At 40.7% G+C, this 16,280-nt stretch overlaps 2 protein-coding genes across 11 annotated transcripts in view; one reads left to right on the top strand and one right to left on the bottom strand.

The window, feature by feature from the left end:
* Window positions 1-11,392, top strand: part of WDFY3 (WD repeat and FYVE domain containing 3) — a 205,675-nt gene extending 194,283 nt beyond the window's left edge. For all 10 annotated transcript variants that reach the window (XM_087875091.1, XM_087875090.1, XM_034431140.3 and 7 more), the window contains 4 exons: window positions 192-524; window positions 2,757-2,868; window positions 4,485-4,682; window positions 7,516-11,392. In XM_087875091.1, coding sequence (XP_087731217.1) covers window positions 192-524; window positions 2,757-2,868; window positions 4,485-4,682; window positions 7,516-7,636 — 764 coding nt within the window. In that variant the 3' untranslated portion in view covers window positions 7,637-11,392. The remainder of the gene's footprint in view (window positions 1-191; window positions 525-2,756; window positions 2,869-4,484; window positions 4,683-7,515) is intronic.
* Window positions 11,393-12,852: 1,460 nt separating this feature from the next.
* The window catches only part of CDS1 (CDP-diacylglycerol synthase 1), a 32,695-nt gene continuing 29,267 nt past the window's right edge, over window positions 12,853-16,280 (bottom strand). The window contains exon 14 of the mRNA XM_087875094.1: window positions 12,853-16,179. Within this exon, the coding sequence (XP_087731220.1) occupies window positions 16,050-16,179 (130 nt within the window). The 3' untranslated portion in view covers window positions 12,853-16,049. The remainder of the gene's footprint in view (window positions 16,180-16,280) is intronic.

The following is a 16,280-nucleotide window of genomic DNA, read 5'->3' as shown; positions in this document are numbered from 1 at the left end:
TTTATCTACTCACATTTGCATGTTTTTGAACTGCTAGGTTGGCCGGAGCTGGAGCAAGTAACGGGAGCTCACCCCGTTATGCAGCGCTTGGGTCTCGAACCTTCCAGGCGACAAGCTCAGCTTTTTAACCACTGAGCCATCATGCCTCCCTAGTGTTGTTATTAAAGTGTTTATTTTTGCCTTCCAAACAGAAGGGCAAGAAGGTCCCGACGAAGATAGCAGTGATTCTGAAGTAGAGGACCAAGCCCCTGCCCAGGACGCCAAGCTGCCCGAGAGCCAACCCCAGCAGGCCCCTGCCGGTCACAGACCTCGGTCATCCTCAACTCGAGCATCAGCTGCATGGACAGTAGAAACCAGCTCTGAAGACACCAGGCGTTGGTCTGACCATCTGAGCTTGGATGAGAAAGACGGCTTCATTTTTGTGAACTATTCTGATGGACAAACCAAGGGGTACTCGCATGCGCCAACAAACCATTCGAATGCCAACCAAGGGGAATTGCGGCATTACAGCAAGCTCAAACCAGGTATCAAGACACCTTTGTAAAATGGCAGAATTAGATGTGGTGTGGATGCCCGTTTCCTTGATTTTAGCACATGTATGGTGGAGACTTCCACCTTGTCTAGCAGCACCATGCCCTAATGATAGGGGGCATGGGAAAGAGTTACAGTGGAGACTGGTGGTTTGTCTTGATTAGGTAGTTGCAGGTTTCCATTTTTTGCACGCTCAAGCACTCATCGGAATGTCACAGCCTTTCTGTTAGGAGAACGACGGATTTCCAAATGCACTGAAACGTCTGTGTTGAGCCAGGATAGCTGTTAAAGAAAACATAAGATCTCTTGCAAGCTAAGAGGGGATTATCAGTCTCACAAATGCCTTTTCTATATTAGACGACGACATTAGAGGCAGACCCAGAAGTTGAATCCTGGCAACTGGAGTTCTTTTTGCTTTGAAAAGTTTTGCTGCTTATCCAATAGAGCCTGGATAGCTCTGCAGACAAAGGCACTGTAATTTAACACCAGCTGTCTGCAATTAAAGTAAGTTCGAATCTCACCAGGCTCAAGGTTGACTCAGCCTTCCATCCTTTCTAAGGTAGGTAAATTGAGGACCCAGTTTGTGGGGGCAATAAGATGACTTTGTATAAAAAATATACAAAAGTATGAAGGCTATTGCTTAACGCACTGTAAGCCGCCCTGAGTCTCTGGAGAAGGGCGGCATATAAATCAAATTTTTTTTTTAAAAAAGTACCTTTTTCAGTCCCGTAGAAAGTTAGCACCCACCCATCTCCTAGAACCATCATGGTGAACCTATGGCACCTGTGGCACCTGTGGCACGCGGAGCCATATCTGTGGGCACGTGAGCGTTACCCTAGCTCAGCTCCAGTGCACATGGATGCGCTGGCCAGCTGATTTTTGGGCCTTCTCGGCCGACCGGAAGTCAGGAAATGGGCTGTTTCCGGCCACCGGAAGGCCTCCAGATGGGTGGGGAAGGCCGTTTTCACCCTCCCCAGGCTCCCAGAAAGCGTCTGGAACCTGGGGAGGGCGAAAAATGGGCCTTCTGGTCCCACCAGAGACCAGGAAGTCAGGAAATGGGCCGTTTCCAGCCTCCGGAGGGCCTCGGGGGGGGGGGGGAGGCTGTTTTTGTCCTCCCCAGGCTCCAATAAAGCCTCTGGAGCCTGGGGAGGGCAAAAAAACGGGCCTACTGGGCCCACCGTGCCATCGCGTGCCAAAAGCGGGGGAAGCAGGGGGGCGCATTGAATTATGGGCATGGGCATGCGCACGTGCGACACCCCCTCTCCCGTGCTCCCATTACTTTTGACACATGTCGGCAAAAAGGTTAGTCATCACTGTCCTAGAAGAATGAAATATTCTAGGAAATATTAAAAAGGCAGAATATTATATTTCCCTGGATGAGAAATAGAGAAACATGTTTTTAAAGACAAAAAGCAACTCCCTGCATCCAGCAGATATTTGGTGCACATTAAGACTGGGCCAGCCTATCTACAAGACCATTAGACCTTCAACTCCAGGGTGATAGGATTAAAACATGACTCTCAGGACATAATAGGATTAGCCCTTTACCCATCTAGCAGTAGGGCTCACTGCATTGCGAAATCACCTGGGGGCATTACATCAGCCCAAGGTTCAATCAAACCTGATTCAGACAAACATGACTCCACATGGGAGTTTGACTACAGCCAATAGAATACATTTCTTGCACAGGAACAGGAAGCTCAAGGGCAAGGCCCAAGAGAGGGTATAAATATCTCTCTTTCAACTCCATGTGGTCAGCCGCCCAGGACTTCAAACCCATGTGGTCCTGTCCATCAATAAACCATCTTTCCAATCAGCTTCCATGTTTCCAGTGTCTTTCTCCCCACTTGGAACTGAACCAGATGGATATTTCTTCCAACAGTCCAAAGCAGCAAAACGTTTCAAACCAAAAAGAAAAGAAGTTCAGTTGCCACGAATCAACTTCCAGATAACTCTGGATGACTGAGAATCTTCATCAACATTGGGGTAAAGAGTTTCTGTTCTTGTGCCCACCCATATTAGGGAGTGGTACCCTTTACTCCCCCTTAGCCCTGTGGTATGTTCTGAAAAAAGGGACCAGCTACTTCCTTGGCCAACAGAGATGTACATATTTCCATGTTTCCAATCAAGTGCTAAATTTTCTTTCTGAAGAAGTCATGGATCAGAAGATTCTCCCTTGCCTACCTTCCATGTATGCTTACCTTATCACCTACATCTATTTTTAGGCTACAGATGGGAGAGGCAGCTAGTGTTCAGGAGCAAATTAACTATGCACACTGCCTTTGATCGCAAGGACAATGCACACCCTGCAGAAATTACAGCGCTGGCCATTTCCAAGTAAGTAGGTTGCCCTCTCCTTAATTCCTTGCGCATAATTCTTCCGAATAGCGGCAGAAAACTTAGTGGTGCATTTAGGCTTCAGATCACCCGAAGCAAAATGTGTGTGTGGGGGGGGAGAGAACCTGCTCGCTATCATCTGTCTGAATATGGCATTAAATTGATTCACAAAGAGGCTACTAGCTGAGATAGTTAAATTAAGCCATCTTAATTTCTGAGAACACAAGGGTGACCATCTCACTGTCAGGGTTCCGAAACAGGGTCATAATTGGAGCGTAAATTATGTAGGGTCAGATCTGGTTTGCTGTCAGGGTTCCAAAGGATGCCCTAATTAAATCATGAGTCTTGAGCCAAGCTTCAAAAGAAATCCAGGTACTTATTAGGAGCTTCATGTTGGTACCTTCCCAAGTGAAGACAGCTCTGACCCTACGTAATTTACCCTCCAATTATGACCCTGTTTCCCCCCTCCACCCAGGGTGTGTCATCAATCACATTCGCCAACGGAGCAATTTTGAGGGTAGTAGAGGTCACTCCCCTCGGCTGCTGTAGGTAACCCTGGGATACAGCCTTGAGGGTGATAAGCGTGGAATGTGCATCTGTTTTTGGCTGCTGTGCAGTTTTGTCAGTTTCCCATCCCCCCCTGGCCTATGGCAACTCGAGAGCAGACCAGGGATGCTTTGTGAGTTGGCATTCACTGGGTCCTACTTGCATGCTGACAATATTTGGTAGGCCGATGTAAGAGGCATCAAAAGGAAGCGAGACCTCAAAAATATTTTGCAAAACAAAATGTTCGTAAAAAAGCAAAAAATCCATTTCACTGAAAAGTGTCCTTCAGGGGCTCTGAAAGAACTTTAAAATAAATAAAACATGCATATAGGTAGTCCTCATTTACAATCACAACTGGGACCAGAAGTTCTGTTGGTAAGCAAGGTGGTTGTTAAGTAAGTCACACCCAATATTACTACTTTTTTTTGCAGTTCTTAAGTTAATCACATGGTTGTTAAGCAAATCTGGTTCTTGCCTCCCCCCCTAGATTTTGCTTGTCATAAGCTGCCTGGGAAAGTGGTAAATGATGATCACATGACCCTGGGACCATTATAAAGAAATCCTGGTCGCCAAGTGCCTAAATTTTGATCTCATGACCAAACAAATGTTCATAAAATTGGACATATCTCACTTAACAACTATCCTGCTTAGTGACAGAAGTTCCAGTTCCAATTGCAGCCGTAAGTCAAGGACTGCCTATAATGGAGAGATGATAGAAGATAGACCTGGGTTTCTTTTGACCTGCTGGATTGCATTCTCCTCTTCAGCCACAAGTTTTGACCGGAAGCTAATCAGAGGTGGTATTCAGCAGGTTCTGGAGAACCGGTAGCGGAAATTTTGAGTAGTTCAGAGAACCGGTAAATACCACCTCTGACTGGCCATCTATTCTCTGCCTCTCGAGTCCCAGCTGATTGGGAGGGAATGGAGATTTTGCAGTATCCTTCCCCTGCCACACCCACCAAGCCACACCCACCAAGCCATGCCACGCCCACCAAGCCACGGCCACAGAACCGGTAGTAAAAAAAATTTGAATCCCACCACTGCAGCTAATGCATATTTGTTTCTTCCAGGGATCACAGCAGGATTCTCGTAGGGGACAGCCGAGGTCGAGTGTTCAGCTGGTCTGTGAGTGACCAACCGGGCCGCTCGGCAGCTGACCACTGGGTGAAAGACGAGGGAGGAGACAGTTGCTCCAGCTGCTCCGTCCGATTCTCTCTTACTGAAAGACGTCACCATTGTAGGAACTGCGGACAACTCTTCTGTCAGAAGTAAGAAACTGCCACTTTTGAGGGCTCCGCTTCTCTGTAACCAAACGATTCTTGGGCGAGCCTCGTCTCCAAAAAACCTTTGTAGCAAATTAGCTTCATTGGGTCTTCATTGGAACAAATTAGGCAAGTGTGCTTTCCACTTAAAAGGATTTACTTCAGTTATCAATAAAGGAGAATATTTGTAGCTCAGGGTTGACGTGAGGGGACCTTGGTGCTTTCTGAGCTTCCTTGTTGCAAGACGTTTCATTACCCAAATTAGGAACATCATCGGTGCTAGAGGGGAGTTTGGAATGAGGGAACAAGAGGAAGAAGACAATGACTGTTGTGGGGTCCTTGGTGCTCTCTAAACTTGTTTGTTTTCTTTCATTATCCAAACTAGGTAACATCATCACTTCTAGCCCCAATATGTTAGCTACTTTGAGTAATGAAATGTCTTCAAGAAAGCAACCACACTTGGAGAGCACCGAGGAGCCCTCGTTTCAATCCTGAGCTACAAATATTCTCCTTACTTCACTTATCCTACAGAAGCTGGCATAAATTTACTTGCCAGCTGAGTATTTCTTTATATTTATTTAATCACATTTCTGGATCACCCATCTCCCTCCAAGAGGAGCTCTGGCCAGTGTACAGTACAGTATCAAACTATAAAACAGTATACGAGAATTAAAGTTTAAATTTTAAAAGATTGTAAGATTACAAGAAATTTCACAGAGCTTCGGTGGTGCAGCGGACTAAAGTGCTGTTAAGTGCTAGCACTTAGCTGCCAGCTGCCTGCAATTAGTGCGAGTTCAAATCTCACCAGGCTCAAAGTTGACTCAGCCTTCCATCCTTTCGAGGTAGGTAAATTGAGGCAGGAATGGCTACTCAGGAGGAGGAGGTCTCCTCGAGAGTAAGGCTTGAGGATAATTGGCCACTCCCTTAGCCTATTTAAGTCACATGCCGTTAGTAAGTTTCTTGCTGGAAACAACTTGTAATTATCATCAGAGCATTTTTGGAAAAGTCTTATCGTATTTTGTTTTCTGGGCTGGTTGCCAACCTTTGCCGGACTTCGGTTTATTCTTGCTACTTAATAAAGGACCGTTGGTGTGTGTCAATATCCTCGGAAATCCGGAGCTGGGGCAGAACAGTGACATATTTTCCAAAGCACCTGAGGGCAGGACAAGAAGCAATGGGTGGAAACTAATCAAGGAGTGAAGCAACCTAGAACTAAGGAGAAATTCCCCGACAGTTAAAACAATCAACCAGAGGAACGAGTTGCCTCCAGAGTTTGTGAATGCTCCAACACTGGATGTTTTTAAGAAGATATTGGATAACCATTTGTCTGAAATGGTATAGAGTCTCCATCTCGAGCAGAAGGTTGGACTAGAAGACCTCCAAGGTCTATTGTTCTATGTTCTGTAGCAGGGCTGTCAAACTCGCAGCCCGTGGGCCACACCCACGCCCAGTTTAGCAAAGGGGGAAAAAGTCGCAACACGTATCGTGACACCGCCGTGACGCTGCAAGTTTGACACCCCTGTTCTATAGCATTCAAAGGCTGGGGAGTTCCTTCCATCTCCACCTCCCCACCCCTAGAAACAAGTTGTTGTTTTTTAATCTTTACTTTTAAAAAATATATTTTATTTTGATTCGAACATCATCTTCCATTAAACAGCGTGTCATCTGGGTACAAATATTTTGTGCAAATATTTTATACAATAACAATTACGATTTACGGCCATATTTATTATTTTATCTATTCTTAACTTAATACTAATATATACCATACCTAATACTATAACAATCCTCTTCTTAACTTATTTAACTTTGTTAAAACATTTTCTCTATTTCACTCATTTGCTTTTTTCCACTTTTCGTATTTACTCTCTAACCATTGATAAAATAATTCCCATATGTTGTAATAATCGGATTGTTCCTTTTCTTTAATTGCAAGTGTTAACCTATTCATTTCTGCATATTCTAATATTTTCCTAATCACATCCTCAGCCGTAGGAATCTCTTCACTTTTCCAATTTTGTGCAAATACAATCCTAGCTGCAGTTATGTGAATTATCAAATATATATTTTCTTTACTGTAGGTTTCTGGTAAAATCCCCAACAAGAATAATTCAGGTTTCAGATCAATATGCTGTTGTATCATCTCCTCCAACCATGTACATATTTCCCTAGAAAAAAAGTTTTGTAGCACAACTGACCTGCTATAGAATAGAATAGAGTAGAGTAGAGTAGAGTAGAGTAGAGTAGAGTAGAGTAGAGTAGAGTAAGTAGAATAGAATAGAATAGAATAGAATAGAATAGAATAGAATAGAATAGAATAGAATAGAATAGAATAGAATAGAATAGAATAGAATAGAATTTTTATTGGCCAAGTGTGATTAGACACACAAGGAATTTGTCTTGGTGCATATGCTCTCAGTGTACATAAAAGAAAAGATACATTCATCAAGAATCATAAGGTACAACACTTAATGACAGTCATAGGGAACAAATAAGCAATCAAATCATATTAGGAAACAGTCATTATAAATCTTAAGAATACCAACAACAAGGTTACAGTGATAAGTGGGAGGAGATGGGTAATAGGAACAATGAGAAGATTAATAGTAGTGCAGATTTAGTAAATAGTTTGACAGTGTTGAGGGAATTATTTGTTTAGGAGAGTGATGGCATTCAGGAAAAAACGGTTCTTGTGTCTAATTGTTCTGGTGTGCAGTGCTCTTTAGCGTCATTTTGAGGGTAGAGTTTTACAGGGACAAGAGTTTTGCGTTGAACAGGAATCTGATGCTGAAGAAGGAATGGGAAGAAATCAGTCTTAACCCCACATTTCTTTCTCCAGGTGCAGCCGTTTTCAGTCCGAAATCAAGCGGTTGAAAATCTCTTCCCCGGTTCGGGTTTGCCAGAACTGTTATTACAATTTGCAGCACGAGCGAGGGCCGGAAGAGGGATCTTGGAATTAACACCGTCAAGATAAAACAACGGCAAACCCAGACTACAATATTGTAGGGCCAGCCAACCGGATTAATTCCAGGAATGAGCAGCACATTCAAAGAGGTTGCAGCGTTTGCCATTCCCGTGTCATCAACTTCCTACGCAAGGACTGCAAGCAAGAGGGATCATTCATTATTTTGTGGGTACCTTTGCAGAGATGGAGCCAGAAAAAAACATCCGCTAGAATCTGGCGGGAAGCATGTAATAATTGCCACCACTGCTGTCACCTTAAGCTTCTTCTGTCTTCTCCGCGAAGAAGAGACCTCATTAACCATCTCTTGTTCCATCTTGGTTTTGTAGTTAGTCCCCTTCATTTGGGTTGCCAGAAGCAGAAGGCTTTTTAGAAAAAAAAAATAGTTGTAAATTCGCCTTCTTCGCAAGCAAACTGTGGATATTGTAAATAGAGAAAAAAATGGCCTTTTTATCAAAAAATACGAACTGAACTGCCTGTTACATGGGACTTCAGACCACTATACTTTACATCTCTTCTTTAGCTCATCTATTTAAACATGATTTTTTTTAAAAAAAAAACCAAACAATGAAAAGAAAAAGCATCCAGAGGCATTATCTGTTTTTTTTTCCCCTTTACTATTCCAACTGCATGATTCTTTCAGTTATTCTCATGATCTTAACTTAAGCCAAGCTATTTTGAAGATGGGGGGCGGGAGGAGGTGGGGAAACCATCCTTTTGTTTTGGGGCATAGGACTTCAAACATTTTATTCTAAACTGTAAGATAACCAAAAAGGGCCTCTTTCTGTTGCTTTTTTAATACATCTATTTAGAATCCGTCTTCATATTTAAATAAGGTCTGTTTTTATACACCGTGGGCCTTGCTGCTTGCTCATTCTTTACCATTGTAAGTAATCCGCTAATCCAGATAGGTCTAAGGCAAGTCTTACTTAAAACACTAGTAAATGGCTTGCATGAAAATCAGATTTAATACTTTTTGTTTTCGGAGGGTTTTTTTTCCCAAGGAAACCAATGGACCATTGTTTTTCTCGTAGGTGTTTTTGTTCTTGTTAATTTGTTTTGCAAAATGGACTTGGAAACGTTGTCCTTACAACTGGGAAGTGCTTAGAAGGGGGTCCCAGTGAATTTCAAAATTAAATTCAGACTTGCTCCTTTACTTAGGAGTTGAACCTGATGTTGCACCCCAGTGTCATCATTCATTGGTTCACTTGGAGGACGTAAATTCAAGTATTTTATATATTAGCATTTATGGTACAATGAAAAATATACAGATCAGATCCAATCAAACATCTCAGTAAAATGAGGCTTTGAAATGTAGTTCTGTTTTCTTTTTCCCCCTATGTACTGGTTTTATCCTTCCTTCCTTCCTTCCTTCCTTCCTTCCTTCTTTTTTGTCTTTCTTTTGTTAATAGGTGATGAGATTATTGCTACTACCTTTTAACTATGGTAAGACAACAGTTTTTTAAAAAAGTAACTCGGAAACAACATGGCACATCATGAAATGGAATGTATAAACATTGTGATTTGTTAACACTTTGCTTGGGAGGAAAATGAATTTTAAAGAGTTTGAATAGTTTGCACAGAGCAATTTTCTCTGCCTAAACATCCCTGGTTAGAAATCAGTGCAGTGATTAGGTTAAGTATGTATGTTGAGGATCTTTTTAATTGTCACGATGGACTGCACGACTTAATTGTGGTTGTACTAAATGTATTTCAGGGCCCCCCTGAAAGAACCCCTTTCACACATGAGCACGCATGGGTTTATGAAAATTGGTTTTTCCCACTGGCTGTTTTTGTTACAACCAGCATTGATCTAATGGCTATTCTGCCTTGCTCAGTGCTGCCAAGTTTGATATCTGCAAAGTTTCTCAATATATATATATTTTTAAGGTAGAATCTCCAACTATTGAGGTTATGCTGGAATAACACAGACTCCGTAATCAGAGGCACAAGTGCTGCTTATGTGGTCCTTCAACTCAGCCTAACAACAGAAATTTCTAACGTACGAATATAATGTCCGTTAAAAAAGAAAAAAAAAAGCACGTTGAAATTCTCTCAATCTCCTTCACTCCCACTGAAAATTCTCTCCCCCCCAATCCCCAAATAGGGAATAACTAAACTTAACTTGGAAATTCTTAATCTGGAAGGTTGTCTTTTTTCAGCGTGAGAATTATTTTTTTCAACTCTCAATTAATTCCTCAAGTAAAATTCTAAGCACTGGTTGGCACTAACATTTGTAGACACTAATGCTGGTTCATTAGAAGATACGTAGCGGTTTACTGTTTTTTGTTTTTTGTTTTTTTAATTCTCCTAATTTTGAGTACGTAGACCTATTGTACCGGTGTTATTCTACACTTTTTACATTTGGTGTTCTCCGAGGGAGGGTGACTTTTCTCCCGTGTGGCGTTGTGGTTAAATGTGTATACTTGTATTTAAAAGTTCGGTGTGCTGAACAAATTCGCTACTTGACTGGGGATGAAATCTTCCAGATTTCTGCCCTTATTTATCTACTCCAAGGGGTAACTGCGAAGTTGCATCCTGTTTGACGAGAGGGGAAAACGGGGGGTTTATTCTGCACCAAGAAATGGCGCAGCACCATCCGTTCCAACCTTGAAGCCCCTTCAAGTCCCACTGGAATACATGGATACTGAGCAATACAATTCTTTTTGGGTGTAGTGAAGTCTCGACAGCTCCTGTCAGCTGCTACCATAATTCGGAATACTTTTATTTCCCCCCCCTCCAATGGTCCCATAAGTGTTTATCATAAACGTTCTAGCAGCCCAACGTTTCTCAACTCGGCATCTTGAAGATGTGTGGACTTCAGTTCCCAGAATTCCACAGCTGGGAATTCCGAAAGTTGGAAGTCCACGCGCCTTGAAGATGCTGAAGATTGGATTGAGCAACCTCTGGGCTCGACCGACACCCAACGTTTTCCCACCAGTTGCAATTTGCTTTTTTTTTTTTTTTTTTTTTTGTTAAAACTGAACATTGGTTGAGCAGCAGCCAAACCGTCCCTTTGCACTGTCAAGCCGCTCGCCTCATCCCGCCTTGTTCTTTGACGTGGTTCTCCCTGAAGGTGTCCATACATACTCTTTGTTTGTAACATGTGACTGTAGCGTTTATGCTTAAGAAGAAGGTCAGAGTGGCAGCCCCACCCGTCATCTGCCAGTCCAAGAGCAAAAGACTTTTTAGAGACATTATTTTGCACTTTCTTATGTATAAAAATTAGTAGGAACTTTTCTTTTCTTTTCTTTTCTTTTTTTTGCTTTGTTCCAGACTCCTTTGGTTTTGGTAAATGAACTGTGTATAAAAAAAAAAATATTTATGCAGTTAAAACTGTTTTTAGAAAATATTTTTAATTTCAGCAAGTTTGGTTACTTGTTGCATGACTTAACACAACTGACTTTTTGTGTCAGTATAATGTATATTTTTTGTCCTGTTATTAATTTGTAAGCCTTGGGGGTAAATGGCCATTTATTTGTACAGCAAACAGGAGTAAATTGAAGATAACTGGCTAGGACTGGAGGGGTGGATTTTTGTACTATATTGAAGAATCCAATATCTGTTTTTGGTGGTTATGTAAAAGGCCTGAAGAATTACTATCTAGTGTGCAATCTGTGATATCTGAATGTTTTATTGTATATTTGTCTCCAATGCAAAAAGGTAGAGTAACACAAATACAATACATGATTAAATGCAATAGTTCAGGTACCTTTTTTGTTTTTCATTTCAAATAAATACTATTTACCACCAAGTTTTTCTGTCCAGATCTCTTTGAAAAATTGTATAACCAGCTTTGGAAACATGGGTTTTTAAACTATTGGATAAGGAGTGTGCATCAAGAATCCTGTTTCCAGCCAAGTCAAACTCAATCCGCCCCAAAAATCAAAGTAACTCAATTGTTTATCCAGTGCAAACGAAGAAGCTAATAGAAAGCACTGAACTGTTTTGATCCAAGTTATTGCAGCGATTAAAAATATAGGACTGTTTAATTTTGAATGCAAAGCGAGCTTTCCAGGCGCTTGCATTATCCAATAAAAATATCATGGTATTTAAGGTGCTAAAATTTACATATTGTGCTATAGTAGCATGAAAAGGAAGCATGAAGCGTGAACTACTGTATGTCCTTGAATTTACATGGAACTTTTTATCATACACAATATTCCTCTTAACTTGCATCTGTGCTTGATGCCTCTTCCAAATCTGCTGTATTTCAAAAAAAATAAAAATATATAAGACATAGTTAAATGAAAACTTACGAAAGGGAATCACAGTAGGATTCCCATTAACTAGAAACTGGGACTATCCATTATCTTACACATACTCATCTATGCAGTAAACAAGTTGAAGCCTCCCAGCGTGGCTTAATTGCCCTCAGAAATAATAGGTGTTTTGTGGGTAGAGGCATCTCTCTTAGAAGCCCTACAGCTTTGTAACCATGGGCAACCCAATTAAGAGGCTAGGAAATGATCCGTAACTTTTTCGCGGATCGTTTTCTGGCACTTTTCCTAAATTGCTTACCTCGCAAGCAAATTCACAAGGCTGTAAAAAAAAAAAAATGACTTGGTTGGCTGGCTAAGTTAAGTTCTTGACACGCAGTTCCACGTGTCGTCATGTTACAAGGAATCTGTTTTCATTCGCTTTGAAAGTCTTCAATTTCTGCAAAGAGCATTGTACTTTTTTTCTTTTAGGAAGTTTTGGATTGAGGCGTAAATGTGTTTTTTTCATAAGTGTTCAGAAAAAGGGAATTTTTTGTAAAAAAATTAAAATAAAAAATTCCCTACTATGCATTCCAATCAAGTTCAAAAATAGACAAGTGATGTTGCATTATGTCCCCTTTCTAGTAAGAGGTCTGTTAACTGAAAGGGGGGGAGGGACCCGCTGTAGAAAATCAGGCCTGCATGATAGCCTGGATTGGCAGAAGGTTGAATTGGATTGGTAGCTTGTGCTTCTGTATCTTTTAGAAGCGTGTTGCTTGAATTAGACCATTACTTCCAAATACAGTTTATTTGGGAACATGAGTAACCACAACAATTGCTAACCAAGTTTATATTGTGTGTTCCTGGCCATAAAATATCAAATCACTTTTTCACTGGCTTATTAGTAACCTAATAGAAGCATCAGTTAACTTCTTAAGGAACTCAACCAGAACTGCGGTATTAACTGCAATCTGTAAAAACTTTTTACATACAAAGAAAACTCACAATGCTGTGGTTTTTTTCCCCAGCAGAGCTTTATTATCTCCAGCTCAGTTCTACAAAATAGTCAAAACACATCTCAATGTTCAAACATTTACAGTATGCACAATTTTGCTAAGCAAGTGGAGGTGTTTTACTGAAAAGTGCAAATTAAAAGGCAGATATAAGCGAAGAGTTTCCTTTGGATCACACTGTTAAGAATAGAAGTTGTTAAAAACATCTTAATTGCGTACAACAGAAAGAAAAACCTAAAGCCGAGTTGTATTCTTAGAAAGACATCCAGTACACATTCTAACTCAGCCAATACGATTCGGACATTTACTTTTCTAGATGATTTCACTAAACCTATAAAGCAGAACTCTTATTCTTTGTGAACGGCTTATTGGCACTGCTTCTTATATATATGAGAGTACATATATAAACACCTTTTGGAATAGTTTTGCAGCAGTTTATTAGGTTATTTTTACACTGTCACCAAAAAGTGTTTTATTTAAAAGATATCCTAAACATATGACGATGCTGGAGAGCAACTAATATTACCAAGAAGGCTTTTTCAGTTGAAGGAATAGCAGCATTATATAGTGGTGTCCCTTATTAGTGCAAACAAAGCTGACTGCTTTAATTCATTTGCATTGTTGCTTAAATACAAACAAATTTAAATTAAAAAAAATATTTAAAAATTACACAAACATAACCCCCAAAATTACAATGTTATATTAAAACTGAACTTTACATATTTTTATGATTCACCATCAAGATGGAATAAGTAGCATGTTTTCTAAAGAAAACTTTTTAAGTCTTATTTTTTACAGACATACAATGACTAGCGTGTTCAGTGCAAATATTCCTACTAACCTTTAACCTGATGCCAGCATCTCTTGTTAGGTATGGTCTTTTTTGCCCTGTTTTGCCTCCTCAAACCGCCATGTCCGTTGGGCTCTATCCTACTTGTTGATAGTATCACTTTAGAAATCTAAGGTTTCGTCTACGCAGGAGTCCCATTTAAAATCCTTCTTCCACCCCACCTTGCTGAACATAATAGGACATGCCAAGCCATAGGATTCATTCTGTACAATCCCTGCCAAACAAGTATTTTACGCAACCTGAAGAAATGGCACCTACCCAGGCAGGTTTCAGATACGAGTAGCTATGTTAGCCTCATCCCAAAGATGTTAAGTAGTCTCAGCAGATCTTGTGATTTACCTCTGGCACTGCCTGACCAAAAGAATAGCATGACTATAAGGGTGGCTCTTCTACCCCACTATCGTCTGAAGATGTCTGGTGCCTGATCTTACGACCCTCACAATTGAAAAGAAAAAGAGTGGATGTAAGTGGACTGAACAATGGACATATTCAGAGAACCCCAGTTCCATAGACTTCTCAATATGGCAAGGTTGTCTTTGGATGTTCAAGCAAAGATTCTGAACCCAGCCTCCGGGCCTCTTTGGGTTAGCCAAAACAATCACAGCTGCTGCAGGTACTAGGAGGGCCAAAGACAATGAAGGGCTGAAGGGAAAAACTTCAGTAGGTCCTGTATTATAACCAGCTTTTGGTAATAAAGGAGCAATACAGACAGGACAAACACTACTGCTGCTTTCCTATTACTAAAGAAATGTTGCAAGGAATCCCCAGTGTTTAAATATTGGCAATATTCCTCATTTGCAGTAGTTTCAATTGGTAACATTAGTCTGAATCTATTGGATTTCTGCCTTGTCCAGAGTAATCTTACTACTACTGAAAATCAAACACACAGGCTTCATTATTTTGGAAGTCAAAGACGGATAGGCGATTCCACAAAACCACTTTAAAAAGGTAAGCAAAGCAGGACAAAAACGGGTTAAGCCGGTTGCCGGTTACCCTACAAAAATAAGAAGTCTTGAATGCTCACTGCAAAGAAAATTAACATTCAAATGAAATTTGTGGGGAACGATCCTCTAGAAGTTATCTTGCCCAATCCAATTAAATGAACAGAGCTTTTGGGTTGCTCCCTTCATTTGCATAGCAAAGGAAGTCTGCAAAGACTGCAGCTGTTTAATGCCTTAAATCCTATTTAGTCAGTCACATTCCTACCATGGTTTTTGGCTTTCCACTTACTATTATTTGAATTTAAAAATAAGGTGTTGGGATTATGACATGATAAAAGAAATCATGCAGAAGATCTGAAGAAACAAAGGAGCTCTTTAAAATGTGACCGTTTATGCAAGGCTCAAGAAAAGTCTGGATAAAATTGAGCGCATCTCAGTGTTGCTCTTCAGACAGAGCAGGTGAGGCGAGCTTGAAGACTCCAATGTGATTGGCCAAGACCTTCCAGGTTAGGATGATGGATACACAAATCCTCCCATAAAGGCAGAAAACCACATTGAATCCAGCCTCTGTACTTCCTGAAATTGCCAAGAGAGCACTTCTATTGCACTTACCATAGAAGACACAAAACAATTAAACTTCACACATCTGAACATTTGGAGGCACGTTTCTTGGCGCCCGCTCAAAAGCTCTGAATGGAACTTGCTTGGGAAAATGCAGGCCACCCCTCATGTAACTAGATCCCTATGCTTCTGTTAAGGGGCATCCAATCGTCACTTCCAGACCCACAGAGAAGATACCCTAAGAGCCTGTACCTTTCCACTCGACTCATCTCTCCCCAATACATACCTATTGGGTTTTTTTTTCCATTACAAACACAGTCAACCTGAGAAACTTAAAAAAAGATACAAACTTGCCCATTTCCCTGTTTTTTGGGGGGGGGGGAGATGGCAAAACAGCTTCTATTGCCATTTGGTTGTTACTTAAGTTATATTATCAAATAATTGAGATACCAACATTGTCCTACAGAATACCACTCACTGAACTGGTGTCATTAATATTAATATCATTGCACTAAATGAGGGGCTTTTTTTTTTATAAACTGCACACCCTAATTGTTTCTTTAACTTTTATTTACTAGGAGTATGTGCATCATTGCTCAGAACAGAACAGTTAAGACCAAAGCAAGAAGTCTCATTCCATTAATTCAGGAATATAAATTATTGCAAAAACATGCAGTTGTTAAAAAGAAACTTAAAATCTTGCATGGCATCCTGGGTGTTCACAGTATTCTCCGTAAACAGTCATATCTTTGGACACAGGCTGGCTTGATTCCCACACACCTCTCTCCTCCGAAGCAGAATTGCATTCCCGGCTGAGCTTCACTTGGTAGTCCATCATTCAGTCCTCCTAGCCTCTCAGTGATGGTTGGAGGAATCCTTTCTCGATGAGGTGTGATTTCAAAGTTTTATAAATGTTTAATTGCTCCTCTGGCTGGAGTACCAACAGTTGTTTCAGCAATTTGCTGGGATTCGGGCCCCTGGTGATTACATTTAAGAAGACAACATTTCAATCTGCAGTGCCACTTTTCTATTTGTTTGATTTGTATATCAATTATAAAAAAACAATATAGCAATAAAA

This window comes from Pantherophis guttatus, chromosome 8 (assembly GCF_059756535.1).
Source record: "Pantherophis guttatus breed Tessera chromosome 8, ASM5975653v1, whole genome shotgun sequence".
Classification (NCBI taxonomy): Eukaryota; Metazoa; Chordata; class Lepidosauria; order Squamata; family Colubridae; genus Pantherophis; species Pantherophis guttatus.
The sequence above is the reverse complement of the archived record's forward strand: the minus strand, read 5'-3'. Positions and strand labels throughout refer to the sequence as shown.